At 44.9% G+C, this 16214-nt stretch overlaps 2 protein-coding genes and 1 pseudogene across 2 annotated transcripts in view; 1 reads left to right on the top strand and 2 right to left on the bottom strand.

Moving 5' to 3' along the window:
- Positions 1-3585, bottom strand: part of LYRM7 (LYR motif containing 7) — a 28914-nt gene extending 25329 nt beyond the window's left edge. Inside the window, exon 1 of the mRNA XM_069484014.1 lies at positions 3544-3585. Within this exon, the coding sequence (XP_069340115.1) occupies positions 3544-3561 (18 nt within the window). The 5' untranslated portion in view covers positions 3562-3585. The remainder of the gene's footprint in view (positions 1-3543) is intronic.
- Positions 3586-5305: 1720 nt separating this feature from the next.
- HINT1 (histidine triad nucleotide binding protein 1) lies at positions 5306-14848 on the bottom strand. The gene is made up of 3 exons (XM_069484013.1): positions 14678-14848; positions 12535-12639; positions 5306-5620 (listed from the first exon to the last, which is right to left on the bottom strand). Exons 1-3 carry the CDS (start codon positions 14786-14788, stop codon positions 5456-5458), a joined length of 381 nt encoding a protein of 126 aa, XP_069340114.1. The 5' UTR covers positions 14789-14848; the 3' UTR covers positions 5306-5455.
- LOC138393296 (U6 spliceosomal RNA) lies at positions 12252-12343 on the top strand (annotated as a pseudogene).
- Positions 14849-16214: the final 1366 nt, after the last annotated feature.

Genomic DNA, 16214 nt, shown 5'->3' with positions numbered 1-16214 from the left:
TTGACCTTCAAGTCTTATTAAAAAAGTAGTACATTTTGTAAGGCTACAGCTGCCACAGACAGGGGTTCCTCTAACAGATCTGGGCAAAGTAAATCGAAAACTTTCTGGAAAAGATTCACCATTATAGATACCATTCAGAACATTCATGATTTATGGGGAGAGGTCAAAATATCAACATTAACAGGAGTTTGGAAGAAATTGATTCCAACCCTCATGGGTGACTTTGAGGGGTTCAGGATTTCAGTGGAGAAAGTCACGGCAGATGTAGTGGAAATAGCAAGAGAACTAGAATGAGAAGTAGAGCCCGAAGATGTGACTGAATTGCTGCAATCTCATGATAAAACGTTAATGGATGAGGAGTTGCTTCTTATGGCTGAGAAAAGAAAGTGGTTTCTTGAGATGGAATCTGTTCCTGGTGAAGATGCTGTGCACATTGTTGAAAAGACAACAAAGTGTTTAGAATATTATACATAAATTTGGTAAAGCAGTGGCAGGATTTGAGAGGATTGACTACAATTTTGAAAGAAGTTCTACTGTGGGTAAAATGCTATCAGACAGCATCCTATGCTACAGAGAAGTCTTTTGTTAGAGGAAGAGTCAATCATGCAGCAAACTTTATTGTTGTCTTATTTTAAGAAGTTACCGTAGCCATTCCAACCTTCAGCAACCACCAACCCCACCAGTCTGTCAGCAGCCATCAACATTGAGGCAAGACCCTCCAGCAGTAAAAAGTTTACGTTCACTGCGTTCAGTGTCAGATGATCGTTAGCATTTTTTAGCAATAAAGTAATTTTTAATTAAGGTATGTATACTGTTTTTTTTTTGACAAAATACTATTGCACACTTAATAGACTACAATGTAGTGTAAACATAACTTTTATATGTAATGGGAAACCCAAAAACTGTGTGACTCACTTTATTGTGATACTCGCTTTACCGCAGTGGTCTGGAACTGAACCCACAATATCTCTGAGGTAGGCCTGTACCTAAAAATATGGAAGTGGCTTTGGAATTAATGTGTGGCGGCTGGAAGAATTCTGAGGTGCTTGACAGTTAATACCTAGATTGCCTTGAAGAGACTGTCAGTAGAAACATGGACTTTATAGGCATCGTAGAAACCCAGGGAGTTTAGTAATGCAAGAGCAGTGGAACACATGTTGCCAGAATTAAGAAAGTGAGAGGTAAGTAAATCTCATGGTTTTACATGCTACTTAAGGAAATAAAAGAGAGAAAGAAAGGTGACTCCATTGGTACAACAAAGAGAATCTCTTTTTTAAGAAGGCCTAGTGTAAGAAAAAGAAAATGTCATCATTATTGCCATGGAGCTATTGGAGCTTTTATCATGTTGGGGCTAATAAATTTTATTAAAATGCAGAAATTGGGCCAGGCGTGGTTGCTCATGCCTATAATTCTAGCACTTTGGGAGGCCAAGGTGGGAGGATTGCTTGAGACCAGGAGTTTAAGACCAACCTGGGCAACACAGCAAGACTCTGTCTCTACCAAAAATTTAAAAATTAGGCAGGTGTGGTAACACGTGCCTGTAGTCTCAGTTACTGAGGAGGATGAGGCAGGAGGATCGCTTGAGCTCAGGAGTCTGAGGCTACAGTGAACTATAATCTTGCCACTGCAAGAGAGACACTGTCTTTTAAAACAAAAGCAAAACCAGAAAGCTAGCTCACAAATTGTCTTTTCGTCCTCATTTACTTATACCGATTGGGCAAATGTGGGCAGTGCATACGAAAAGTGGATTCTTTATAGTCAGATCAGTTTGAATCTGACATTGTCACTCATAAGCTTGGACAAGTCTCTTAGCCTTTTTGCCTCAACTATATTGAATAATGGGTTAATTTTAAGGGTGTATGATGTGGTTTCTGTACAAGGTTTCACTTTAGATAGTCATGACTTACCTGTCCCTTCTAAGTCTGGGCAACATGCCCTTCCCGACATGCCCGCGGCACCGGGCACTTGCCACACTGTCTGCTGGTGAAGTACTTGCTCCCTCAAAGGCCGTCTGGTCACATTTGCAGCCTCCACATTCAGCATCCTATACATGGGAGGCCCCACCAAAACTGTTTTTGAAATGGATCCTACTTAATTTCATTTGCATCCAAGTTTTCCAAGCAACTTCCCACTTCAAGGACTTGCCATGTGCCAGTTCCTCTTTCTGGAAGATTCTCTTCGCTCTTCTCCTAGCTAATTTCTAATCAAACTTCGGGTCTCAACCAACTTTACTTATCCTTCCTCGAGGTATTTTTGTAGCCCTCCAGGTAGGTGAAATCTATTTATATGCTCACAAACGCACTGTATTTTCAATTAGAAGCACTTATCACAACTACAATTAAAGAATTATTTAAAATCTCCCTGCTTGCTAGATTTCTTTGTGAAGGCGAACGTCGTCAGTTTGTTGCGGCACCCGCTGTGCCGGGCAGTACAGGCTGAACGTTGGCTGTGGACGGCTACTCGTCCTGGAGACAGGGGCCCCTCTGTCCCCCGGGCCAGCGTGCAGTGGCGGCATCATCAGCCCACTGCAACCTCGAGCCAAGGGACCCTCGCCCCAGCCTCCCAGGTAGCCGGGACAATACCGCGGCCCGGGGCACTGGCCCAGCTAACTGCTTTCTATGTGAGTGGAGACGGGGTCTGGTCTCGAACCCCCGGCCTCCCGCGATCCTCCGGCCCCGCCCCCCGAGGCCGGGGTGACAGGCGTGGCCACCGCGCCGGCCTGGCTCTATCAGTAACCACTAAGGATGCAGTCGGTTTTGAACGAGCAGCCCTCCACGACCGTGTTCACGGCGTCACAGCGGGCGCTGAAGCGTACGGAGCGCCAAGCTCAGCAGCGCGCGAGGGGGCTCGGCGGCCGCGCGTTCCCGGCCCGCCGGGAGCGCTGCCTTCCTCACCCCGTTCCACACGGCGGGCCACCTCCCCTTCGCGCCTGCGGTGCGGCCGTGACGGCCACGGGTCCCAGTGGGCCGCGCCGAAGACACGAAGGGGAAAGGAGGCTGCCCCCGGCACGCGCACCGGCCTGCGGGAAACGAACGCCAGCTCCGGGCCGCCCGGCTCCCCCACCCCGGCGCCGTCGAGCCCCCGCCAGGTGCCGCCCTCGGCACGTGATCTCGCGAGGACTCGGCGTCCTCGGTCGCTAGACTTCTGTGAACCTTGCGGTTATCGGAGCAAACTTTTCGCTTCATTAGACGGCGGTAGCTTGGGATCGCCTTTGGCGTCCCCTGCCCATCCCAGGGACGCGACGTGCGTCCCTCAGACCAACGCTCTGGAGGCGAAATGGGGGCGAGGCGAGCGGCGGGCTCGCACCGCCGCAAACACTCCGTACCGTCAGTTCTGATGAGCGGGCGCCCCGCAGGCGCCTCCCTCCCTCCGCACCCGCGCACCCTCCACGGCCCCCGGCACTGGTCACTGGCTCCTCCAGGGCCACGGCCTCCGCGAGGGGCCCTGAACCCCAGCCTCCACAGACCCCAGACAACCTCCGCAAGGCCGCGAGCTTACGCTCCGCGCCGCCATCGCACCCATCCCCTCCCGGGGCCCTGTCACCTTGGCCTCCCGACCCATGGCTCTCCTCACCGCGGCGGCCTCCGCTCCAGCGGTCGAGTGGCCCGCTTCTCCGCAGCCAATCAATGCCGGGCTTGGACTGTCCGAGTCCCTGTGGCCGAGTTCCTAACGCGCCACAACCAATCACCACGCAGAATCTCCTTTGTAGCCCCGCCCTCCTCAGAAGGAGAAGGGAGAGGTGTTTGCGAAGCCGGTGGCGACTGGTAAAACCGCGAGAATCCGCGGAGCCCAATTACTGACCAGAGGAGAACGGAAATCCCCTGGACGCCATGTTAGTTAGGGGCAGAGTCACTTCCGACCAAGGGACCTTCCGGTGCATAGGCTGGGTTGGTATTTAATGCATGGCTTCAGCACCTTGGTGTTACTCGTGCTTGGGGGTTAGTCTATTGAAGGGCCTCGTTTTAACGTTTCCCAAGTAAGGCAGTCTCCTTGGAAATGTGCATAAATAAGAGCCAAGCCCTAATAACTACAGTGGACATTAATTTGAACGCTGACTTCTGAAAGTTCTATTGTGGCTGGACGCGGTGGCTCATGCCTGTAATCCTAGCACCTTGAGAGGCCAAGACGGCAGGATGGCTTGAGGACAGGAGTTTGAGACCAGCCTGGGGAGCAGATGGAGACCCCATCTCTAAAAAAAATTTAAAAACTAGCTGGCGGCCGGGCGCGGTGGCTGACGCCTGTAATCCTAGCACTCTGGGAGGCCGAGGTGGGCGGATCGTTTGAGCTCAGGAGTTCGAGACCAGCCTGAGCAAGAGCGAGACCCCATCTCTACTAAAAATAGAAAGAAATTATATGGACAACTAAAATATATATATACAAAAAATTAGCCGGGCATGGTGGTGCATGCCTGTAGTCCCAGCTACTCGGGAGGCTGAGGCAGTAGGATCGCTTAAGCCCAGGAGTTTGAGGTTGCTGTGAGCTAGGCTGACGCCACGGCACTCACTCTAGCCCGGGCAACAGAGTGAGACTCTGTCTCAAAAAAAAAAAAAAAAAAAAAAAAAACTAGCTGGGTGTGGTGGCCTGCACCTATAGTCCCAGCTGCAGGGGAGGATCACTTGATCCTAGGAGTTTGAGGTTGCAGTGAGCTATGATCTAGCCATGGCACGCTAGCCGCAGGGACAGAATGAGACCCTGTCTCAAAAAAAAAAAAAAAAAAAAAAACAACTTCCGTTTCTACATTCTCTCATTTATTTCTCCTATAAGGTGAGGTTGAGTTACTTGTTCAAGTTCACATGCTAGTAAATGTAGGTCTGAAATATTTATTATAATAAACCTACTACACGTGACCTCAAACCCTAGTCTTACCCTCCACATCCTGCCTACTCAAATTGCCCTACTCCTTGGTTTTGCTGATAAAAAGGTCGGAAATGGGTACTTTATTAGCATCATGATAATCATAAACAATTACAAAGCAGTTAAGTGCGTTTTAACTTATGACCTTGTAAGCATCAAGAAAAATCTTAACTTTGTTCCTATTGCATAATCCTTGTTTGCCTTCCCTATCACAACAGCCTTCCATATTAACTTTTAGGTAAAATTGACTTTTTAAAAAACTAAGAATAGGCTGGGCGTGGTGGCTCACGCCCGTAATCCTAGCACCCGGGGAGGCCAAGGCAGGTGGATCGCTCGAGGTCAGAAGTTCGAGACCAGCCTCAGCAAGAGCAAGACCCCATCTCAATTAAAAAATAAAAATAGAACAAACATTTTTAAAATAATAAATCAAATGCAGAATTCAGAGAGACTAAACCATGCAACAAAGTCTTTTATTATGTATGGGTTTTTAAAATTACTTCCTCAATCTCTCCATACACAGGCAAAAATGTGCCATTTAACATACAGGAACTTGCAAACTTGATCACTGCCTGGAAAAAGGAAAATTATCCCTAAAACATGCTTAACCAGGAGGCCAATTCATCTGCCGACCTCCAAGAACATGCAGATGAACATGGTAGACAGACTGTCCCCCATCTGAACCTTCATTCACTACCATTCGATAACCCTTCTTCAGGCCCAGATCAGCAGCACATTTCTTGCCAACAATCATTAAATGTCCAAGAAGCTGGAAAAGAAAAAAAAGTTTCTTAAGCACAGTCTATTTATAACTTCTTGCCATTAAATAACAAATAATCAAGTTGAAATATCAAATTGAAAAACTGCCAAGTTGAAACATAGGCCTCTGGGCAAATATTTGGAACTCTCTTAATCCCAATAAAGCAAAATTTACAACTGAAAATCCATTAAGGCCGGGCGCGGTGGCTCACGCCTGTAATCCTAGCACTCTGGGAGGCCGAGGCAGGTATCACTTGAGGTCAGGAGTTCGAGACCAGCCTGAGCAAGAACGAGACCCCGTCTCTACTAAAAATAGAAAGAAATTATCTGGACAACTAAAAATATATATAGAAAAAATTAGCCAGGCATGGTGGCGTATGCCTGTAGTCCCAGCTACTCGGGAGGCTGAGGCAGGAGGATCGCTTGAGCCCAGGAGTTTGAGGTTGCTGTGAGCTAGGGTGACACCACGGCACTCGCTCTAGCTCAGGCAACAAAGCAAGACTCTGTCTCAATAAATAAATAAATAAATAAAAATAAAAATCCATTAAGGCTAGGTATTTATTCATTATGAATTTCAATAAATGAATTAGGCATAAAATGTTCAATTAAAAAATTTTTTTAATTATATTCCAAGAGGTATTTAAGTTTTCCTAATAAAGCAAGACGATATTGCTTTCTTGTTTTAGGGGTGTGTATCAATCAGGACAAGTTTGGTTATGCTTGGTAACAAACAACCCTAAAATCTGTTTAAAAACAAAGATACATTTCTTGTGCTCTCTGCATGTTCATCACAAGCTGACGAGGTTCCATATTCTACATCTTTTTCACTTTGGGATCCAGACTGACGGAGCTGCCATAGTAGTACAGGGAAGAGAAAACAGGCAAACCAGGAGCTGGCTCTAAACATTTCTACCCGAAAGGCTTCTGCTTGCATTCATTGGCCAAATCAAGTCATATGACTAGGCATCAATGAGGCAGGAAGTATAATTAGCCCAAAGGAGAGTAGTATTTATGAACAATTATACAATCTACCATAAAGAATATTAGGAAAAATTTTAACTGAGGCCAGTACCTCCAGGGAAAACCAAATAATTATTCTTTTCTTTCCTATGGAATCAACTGTATTAACAGATGAAGGGCCATGAAGCCCGCTCCTGTACATCATATTTTTACGTTGAGGAAAAATGAGTCTAACCAACTAATCCATGCATGGACCCTTTCTGTTCTGGAATATTGACACAGAAATCCTTCTTTGCTGCTGCCCCAAACACCAAGGAAGCAAAGCCTGCTCTGGAGATCAGGACCTTTCTGAGGTAGAAAAATGAACAGAGTGTGGTAATACTGTTTGCCTGCTGTATTTATTTAACAGGGAACAAACAGTATTAAAACATTTTCTCTTTTAGTGACCGTAAGTATCTCACTGACATTGTAAGAATCAAATTATGGCTTTGAATAGCACAGGTGGGCATCCGTAACATTCAGATTACAAATGCTCCTCGATTATCATATATTGAAAATATCTTAAGTTGAAAATCCATTTAATACACCTAACCTGCCGAACACCACAGCTTGGGCTAGCTTACCTTAAACATGCTCAAAACCCTTTTATTAGCATACAGTTGGACAAAATCATCTAACACAAAGTCCATTTTATAATAAAGAGTTGAACACCTCATGTAAGAGTTTTGTACCACATAATGCTAACCAGAAAAAAAAATCAAAATCCAAAATTCAAAATATGGTTTCTACCAAACGTCTATCGCTTTTGCACCATCACAGAGTTGAAAAATTGCTTAAGTTGAACCTTAAGTCAGGGACTATCTGTACAACGGACCCTACTGCATGAGCAGCAGAGTCTACTGTCCTGGGGCTTACTAACGTAACGGAATAGAAACTTAAGACTTTCCCTCCTCTTCCTCTTTTCTTGCCATAAGAATTAAGGGAGTTCCTTTCCTGAGAGCTTGTTAGAATGTTGGGAAGAGAGGTTAACCCCCCATCTTTGTTCTCTTACCACGGGAAATCATAAACAGCGAATTGTAGTTTCACGTACTTTTTCCACCAACCCTACCCCCTTTAGCTTTTATTAGAGAAGAAAGCTGCCAACACACAAGTAGACTCCATGTGCAAAGAGAGACAAACTGCCAATAGATTGGACCAAGAAACACACAGGATGACCCAGAGTGAAACTAGGTATTTGCCACAGGGTCCTACAAATCCCCAGACAATACAACAGATCTGGCAACATCCACGGGAAAAACTATAATAATCAGATCCCAAGAAGGGATGACTGTTAAAAGCCCACATTCAAGAAATGGGCTTAGACCAGCCTGAGCAAGAGCGAGACCCCATCTCAACTAAAAATAGAAAGAAATTATATGGACAGCTAAAAATATATATAGAAAAAATTAGCCGGGCATGGTGGCGCACGCCTGTAGTCCCAGCTACTCGGGAGGCTGAGACAGGAGGATCGCTTGAGTTCAGGAGTTTGAGGTTGCTGTGAGCTAGGCTGACGCCACGGCACTCACTCTAGCCTGGGCAACAGAGTGAGACTCTGTCTCAAAAAAAAAAAAAAAAAAAAGAAATGGGCTTAAAGATTTGAAATGGTGAAAAATTCCCAGTTTTAAAGTACAGATGGTCCCCAACTCACGATGGTTCAACTTATGATTTTTCAACTTTACCATGGTGCGAAAACAATATGCATTCACAGTAGAAACTGTACTTCAAATTTTGATCTTTTCCCAGACTAGTGATATGCAGTGTTAACAGTCTTACATGAATTATATTCAACATTTTATTACAAAATAGGCTGGCTCTCTGCTAGATGATTTTGCCCAACTGTAGGCTAATGTAAGTGTTCTGAGCACGTTTAAGGTAGGCTAGGCTGAGCTATAATGTTCAGTAGGTTAGATGGATTAAATTTTCAACATACGATTATCTTCAATTCACAATGAGGTTTATCAGGACATAACCCCACTGTAAGTCAAGGAGCATCTGCATTGAATTATATATAGTATGTACCTATGCTGGTCACTGATTTAATTATGTGTTAGCACAGTGTTAAAGCTGGTTCAATAAATGTTTCATGACAAAGAACTGTCTTCTATGTCAACGAGACCGTAAAACTCTAATTTAGAAAGTTAACTGAGTAAAAACTAACATTCTATCTATCCTTACAGGCAAGAGCGGCATTTCAGTAGGAAGCTCTGATCTTAAAATGCCAAGATTGTGCAATTATACTGAATGTTAAAAAGTTTTAATCTTTCAGTTCCTGAAGAAGTTATTTTACCATTAAGCACTACTCACTCTAACCTTTGAACTCTGTGATTTGTAAGAACATAATGAATTAAAAATTAATGCCCTGAAGTCTCTAAGTTTCAAAAATAATATCTCACTTTAAAAAGGTACCCTCAAGTAAATAATGCAAATATTGAAGGCACAAAGTGTCCATTCTTGATTTCAACATTTAAAAAAATTTTGTGAAATACCACAGATAAAAATGTATGAAAGCATATGAACAATTTAAAAATAATAAAGCAAGTATTTACATATCTATCAGATCAAAAAATAGAACATTACCACAGCCTAAAGGCTTCCCAGTAATCCTATTCAGTTACTTTCTCCACCTTCTCCCCTACTTCAGAGGTTACAAATCTTTTCTGCTTGTGATTTGCCTTTTCACTCTTTAAGGAGTCTTTTGGTGAACACAAGTTCTTAAATTTAATGTGTTCAATTTAATCACCCTTTTTCTTTTATGGATTCTGCTTTGTTTCTTATTAGGAATCCTTCCTTCCCAACCCCAAGTCATAAAGATATTCTCTAATTTTGGCTTCTAAAAAATCATTCCTAATAAGGTCTGTAATGCATCTGAATTGATTTTTATGCAAAGCATGAGGATGTGATCTGATTTCTTTTTTTTTTTTTTTTTTTTTTTTTTTTTTTTTTTTTTTGAGACAGAGTCTCACTCTGTTGCCCAGGCTAGAGTGAGTGCCGTGGCGTCAGCCCAGCTCACAGCAACCTCAAACTCCTGGGCTCAAGCGATCCTCCTGTCTCAGCCTCCCGAGTAGCTGGGACTACAGGCATGCACCACCATGCCCGGCTAATTTTTTCTATATATATATATTTTTTAGCTGTCCATATAATTTCTTTCTATTTTTAGTAGAGATGGGGTCTCGCTCTTGCTCAGGCTGGTCTCGAACTCCTGAGCTCAAACAATCCGCCCACCTCGGCCTCCCAGAGAGCTAGGATTACAGGCGTGAGCCACCGCGCCCGGCCTGATTTCATTTTTTGATATGAATAAGTATCCCAGCATCATTACTAAGAAGTCTATCCTGAAATGATATGTCCATGACTTGCTTTAAAAAAAAAACAAACTAGAAGCGAGGGAAATTAGGGGAATGCAAATCAAAACCACAATGAGATACCACCTCACACCTAGTAGGAGGGCTATAATCAAAAGGAGAAAAGCAAATGTTGGTCAGGATGTGGAGAAATTCAAACCCTCATACATTGCTGGTGGGAAAATGATGCAGCAACTTTGGGAAACACTGGGCAGTTCCTCCAAAGGAGAAACATAGTTACCATATGACCCAGCAATTCCAGTCCTAGGAATACACCAAAGAAAATGAAAATACATGTCCACACAGACACGTTACAAATTATTACAGCAGTATCCACGGTAGCCAGAGAGTGGAATATCTATCCCAAATATCCATCAAATGAAGAATATATAAATAAAATATAGTCTATCCATACAAGGCAATATTATTTGGACATAAAATAATAAAGTACTGAAACATGCTACAACACGAACCTTGAAAACACTATACTAAGTGAAAGAAACAGTCACAGAAGACCACATATTATATGATTCCACTTATATGAAATGTCCAGAATAGGCAAATCTAGAGACAGAAAGTAGATTAGATGTTGCCTAGGGTTTGGGGAGGGACTTGGTGAGGTGGGCAGAATGGAGAGTAGCTGCTAATGGGTACAGGTTCTCTTTTGGGGATGACGAAAATGTTCTGAAACTTACTATGGCGATGGCTGCAAAACTCTGAACATACTAAAAACTAGTGACATATACTTTACATAGGTGGATTGTATGTTACATGTATATTATATGTTTTTTATTTATTTATTTATTTATTTTTTGAGACAGAGTCTCACTCTGTTGCCCAGGCTAGAATGAGTGCCGTGGCGTTAGCCTAGCTCACAGCAACCTCAAACTCCTGAGCTCAAGCCATCCTCCTGCCTCAGCCTCCCGAGTAGCTGGGACTACAGGCATGCACCACCATGCCCGGCTAAATTTTTCTATATATATTTTTAGCTGTCCATATAATTTCTTTCTATTTTTAGTAGAGATGGGGTCTCACTCTTGCTCAGGCTGGTCTCGAACTCCTGAGCTCAAACGATCCGCCCACCTCGGCCTCCCAGAGTGCTAGGATTACAGGCATGAGCCACCGCGCCCGGCCTATATGTTTTATGTATATTCTGTTGTCTTAAAAAATTTACTCAGGCCAGGTGTGGTAGCTGGAAATCCTAGCACTTTGGGAGGCTGAAGCAGGAGGATCATTTGAGGCCAGGAGTTCGAGACCAGCCTAGGCAACATAGCAAGACCCCTATCTCTACAAAAAATAAAAAATATTTGCCAGGCATGGTGGCGCATGCCTGTAGTCCTAGCTACTTAGGAGGCTGAGCCAGGAGGATCACTTGAGCCCAGGAATTTGAGATTGCAGTGAGCTATGATCACACCACCGCACTCACTCTAGCCTGGGCGACACAGGGAAATCTGTCTCAAAAAAAAAAAAAAAGAAAGAAAGAAAGGAAGAAAGAAAAAAGAAAGAAAGAGTTTATTCAACATAATTTACCTTCTCTTGACCACTCATGGTTATAACTATTAATATAAAATTTACAAATTAACTGTTTAGTATGCAATCCTATCCAACAGGATCAGAGATATTAAAGCCCACCTAGCCATGTATAAAGTAGTTCTAGGATTGTTGTGTTTTTCAAGCTGTATCTTTATTTCACAGGTTTCCCAGTTCCTTCTACAGAGCTACGTAATCTATTCTGAATACCCCAGATGTCCCTCTTTCTGTTTCTCGGCTGCTGCCTCTAATCCAATAAGCAGCAAACTTTCTCTGCAAAGGGCCACAAAGTAAATATTGTAGGCTTGTGGGCCCAATGGCTTCTATCAAAACTACTCAACTCTGCCTTTGTAGTGCAAAAGGAACCATAGACAATAATTAAACAAATGAGAGTGGCTATGATCCGATAAAACTTTACAAACACAGGCAACAGGCCAGATTTGGCCTACAGGCCATAGATTGCCAGTGCCTGCCCTAATTAGATTTAGTAACCAAACTTTTAGTCATACTAGGCATATGTAATTGAGAGTTGGAGAGGGTCACTGTGAGTTACATACATGGACTTTATGATACGTGTTTTGGGTATACATGATTTAACTGATTTGTAGTTTCATATACTGGTGACTTCAATTATATACCTCCAATGTATCTGCACAAATCATCCTTTAAAACACTTTTCATTACTAGAATTTCAGCCATATATTTTCCATTTATACATTTTTGCTGATTCAGTCACACAGTATACCAATTCATGGAATGATGGACATGCCAATAAAATGTATCTCATTTCTAAAGAAACAACACAGAGATTAGCACAGCCCCTATAAAAGGATGACATGCAAATTCGTGAAGCATTCCATAAAATTTTTTTTAATGTTTCTTATTTCTGAATGTCTCTGTTTTATCAAAAATCAAACTATTTATACATTGTATTTAAGTCCTAATGGTTTTTCTGTTTTTCCTCAGTAACACCTTCAGGAAGATGAAAATGTGGTATCACTCTATGGACAAAATTTAATCTCCCAATTAAAAAAAATTGTGTTAGAAATTTACTTACACTTTCATCATCATCTTCTGCTGCAGAAATCTGGGATATGAATTTCTTGGGTATCACCAGAAAATGTGTTGGTGCTTGAGGGGAAATGTCATGGAAAGCAAGACACTAGGAAAAAGAAAAAAAACAATCAGTTTTAGTACATCAGTAGGCTAAAACTTTTTTTTTTTTTTTTTTTTTTTAAGAGACAGGGTCTTGCTCTGTCACTCAGGCTGAAGTCAGTGGCACAGTCATAGCTCCCTGCAGCCTCAAACTCCTGGGCTCAAGGGATCCTCCCACCTCAGCCTCCCAAGCAGCTGGGACTACCTACAGGCGAGCCACTAGGCCTGGCTATCTATTCTTTCAATTATTTATTAAGCACTAACCACATAAGAGGCACTGTACTAGATGCCAAGAAAACACAAATGTATACAATACACATGGTCTTATGGTCCTTTTCACAGAATTTATAGAGTCTTATGGGAAAACAAAATAAATAAATAAAGGTGTAATTACCAAAGGTCATACATGTTACAGAGGAAAAGTAAAGGGTGAGATGATTATTACAGAAAACCTGATTTAAATTAGGTGGTCAGGGACAACCACTCTGAGACAATGACATTTAAAATGAGATCCAACGGATGAGCAGAAATTACACATGCTAATCCTTGTCTACCTCTCCAGTATGATCTCAAGCAACTCTTCCTGATCAAGTTACACGGTCAATCATAACTCTCCACCCTCGGGGTTTTTTCAACGGCTGTGCCCTGAACTGCAGTGATCCTCTCTCGCCTCAACCCTGAATTTGTCTAAGGTAAACTGCTATTCGCTCCTGATCCCAGCACACATAATTCCTAAATGAAACCTGTTTCCCCTCCCCCTTCCACCGTGCCCAGGTCAGAGGCCTGTCTGTGCGATTTCCTGGTTTTTCCCTTTCCGGTTGTGACCAGTTTTGTTAATTACATATTTGTCTGATACATGATTAATGTCCATTCTTCCCACTTTATTCAACTATTTAGGAAATATACCTATTCTCTTCTGTAGAACTAAAGAGTATAAGTAGCATTACACAAATTATAAAGCACATTAGAAATGTCTGTAAATACAAATGCTGCGTGAATGTTTTTGTATTTTTTGCTCCCTTACTGGAGGTAGAAGCTGCTTCATAAAACCTATTCACGCCTAACTGTCTCACGAGCAATTCTATTTGGTGCTCCCTGAAAAATGCTGTCTCATTTAGAACGCTCCGTGCTGTTGCCCTGTTGGACTTAGGTGGTTCAAGTCAGCACTTCAACGATCATTTATAAAGGGCAACTGCAAGCTTGTGAAAGGAAACATGCTTTCTCTAAAACAAAAGAACTTCCCCCTAACTAGAGACAAATAAAGGTATTTAAATAAAACTCACCTCCAGGAACCTAGTTAAGTCTTAGATAACACAACGTGAATGTTTTTCTTACATTTCTTAATTTAACAAAATGTTTACAAAATTTGTTCTACCTAAATCAGCCAACCTCTTGCGCAGCTCTATCTGAGATCCAAATCCAAAATGAAGCTGTCCACGAAACAATTTACACAAGATGTCTTAAAGCTACGTCAACCGGGTTCGCACCTACAATGATGTCAACAGAAACTACATTCTCAGTCCCTTGGCATAAAATCACTTTCCTGTCGAACGTAAACGAAATCACTCAGGGTCTGTGAGTACAAAACGCTCAGCGGTCCAAAGCGGCAAATCCCGCGCGCGCCGCCGCCAGCGCCCGCCGAGCGGAGCAGCCCCGGGCCGGCCGCCGAGCGCGGGAGATCGCGGAGATCCGGCCGGGTCAGGGCGCGATCGGGTTTCTTCCTGTCAGGCAGAGCGCCGGCGAGATTTCCAGATCCCCGACGCCCAGCGAGGTCCCAGGCGGCGGGGCAGCCGGCGGGCGTCCACGCCGGGCACCGGCGCGCCCCGACACGCGCCCAGGCCCCGCGGGGCGGCCCGGCCCGAGCCCGGCGCCGATAACGCGTAACCGGAGCGCCGGCACGCGCCGGCAGGCCGCCCCGGAGGCCCGCGGCCCTGCCCGCTGGCAGGGGGCCCGCTCGGCCGGACGGCGCGGTCCCTTCCGTCCCTTCCCTCCGCGGGAGGCCGCCCCCGCCACAGCCCGCGGGCGGGGCGGCGCCCGGTGCCTACCCGGTCATCCTCAAAAATGATTTTGGCTGGGATTTCCTTGCGGATGATCTTCCCGAAGATCGTGTCGCCGCCAGGCCGAGCGACCTGCGCCTTGGCGATCTCGTCTGCCATCCCGGCCTCCCTCCCGCGCGGCGGCCAGGGGACGAGCTCCGGCGGCCGGAGGGACGAGAAGCGCGCGCGGAGGGCGGGGGCGCGGCCAGGCTGGGCCTGCGCGTGCGCACTGGCGAGCGGCTGCGGGCTCCGCGGGCGCGCGGGAGCTGGAGGCGCCGCTCGCGATACTCGCGATACCCGCGGGAGGCGGGTTCTCTCCCCGGGCTCCTGCGAGACGCTCCGGAGTCGTTTTTCTTTCCTCCCGTCTTGTCTTCCGGGGGCTGGAGTTACTGGGATGAGCCCTTCATTTGCCCACGGACGCTTGCAGGAAAAGTTGGGTACTGTGACTAAACAGATTTGATTATTCCGTTTGATCTGCAAAATCCCCGAGAACCTGGTTGCTCCCCAGATCAGTAAATCCTAGTCGCTGGAGACGAGCCCCAGGCACCGGTGGTTGGCAAACCTCCTAGATTGTGCTGCAAAGAAGTTTTCTGAGCGGTAATCAACATAGTATCAAATGCCCCACCTTGAAAGATAAAACCTTCCTGAACCCCACATCCCTCTCCCTATCTTTGCTCCATTGTAAGAGTTTTCCACACATTGTGTCCACTTTCTCATCTTTCAATTTTGAGCCCATTTCCCTCTTGTCAAGATCACTACGGACCTTGACTTACAAAATCTTACAGCCATGATGGCCGGGCGCGGTGGCTCACGCCTGTCACCCCAGCACTCTGGGAGGCCCAGGCGGGAGGATCGCTCGAGGTCAGGAGTTCGAGACCAGCCTGAGCAAGAGCGAGACCCCGTCTCTACTAAAAATAGAAAGAAATTATATGGACAGCTAAAAATATATATAGAAAAATTAGCCGGGCATGGTGGCACATGCCTGTAGTCCCAGCTACTCGGGAGGCTGAGGCAGGAGGATGGCTTGAGCCCAGGAGTTTGAGGTTGCTGTGAGCGAGGCTGACGCCACGACACTCTAGCCTGGGCAACAGAGTGAGACTCTGTCTCAAAAAAAAAAAAAAAAGAAAGAAAGAAAGAAATTGATGCATTAACTGTATAAATATTTTTTCTTTTTTTTTTTTTTGAGACAGAGTGTCACTTTGTTGCCCGGGCTAGAGTGAGTGCCGTGGCGTCAGTCTAGCTCACAGCAACCTCAGACTCCTGGGCTTAAGCGATCCTCCTGCCTCAGCCTCCCGAGTAGCTGGGACTACAGGCATGTGCCACCATGCCCGGCTATTTTTTTCTATATATATTTTTTAGTTGGCCAGATAATTTCTTTCTACTTTTAGTAGAGATGGAGTCTCACTCTTGCTCAGGCTGGTCTTGAACTCCTGAGCTCAAACAATCCACCTACCTCGGCCTCCCAGAGTGCTAGGAATACAGGCGTGAGCCACCGCGCCCAGCCTGCATGAATTTTTTTATTTCATAAAGTCCTTCCCACCCCAAG

This window comes from Eulemur rufifrons, chromosome 10, assembly GCF_041146395.1.
Source record: "Eulemur rufifrons isolate Redbay chromosome 10, OSU_ERuf_1, whole genome shotgun sequence".
Classification (NCBI taxonomy): domain Eukaryota; kingdom Metazoa; phylum Chordata; class Mammalia; order Primates; family Lemuridae; genus Eulemur; species Eulemur rufifrons.
The sequence above is the reverse complement of the archived record's forward strand: the minus strand, read 5'-3'. Positions and strand labels throughout refer to the sequence as shown.

What these genes read in the sequence shown, in the direction of transcription:
- HINT1 (XM_069484013.1), bottom strand. Translation starts at nt 14,788, where the DNA reads ATGGCAGACGAGATCGCCAAGGCGCAGGTCGCTCGGCCTGGCGGCGAC. An exon ending in TCATTTTTGAGGATGACCGG is followed by an intron (nt 12,640 to 14,677) that starts GTAGGCACCGGG and finishes TCTTTTTCCTAG; the next exon opens with TGTCTTGCTTTCCATGACAT. An exon ending in CAGAAGATGATGATGAAAGT is followed by an intron (nt 5,621 to 12,534) that starts GTAAGTAAATTT and finishes TTTCTTTTCCAG; the next exon opens with CTTCTTGGACATTTAATGAT.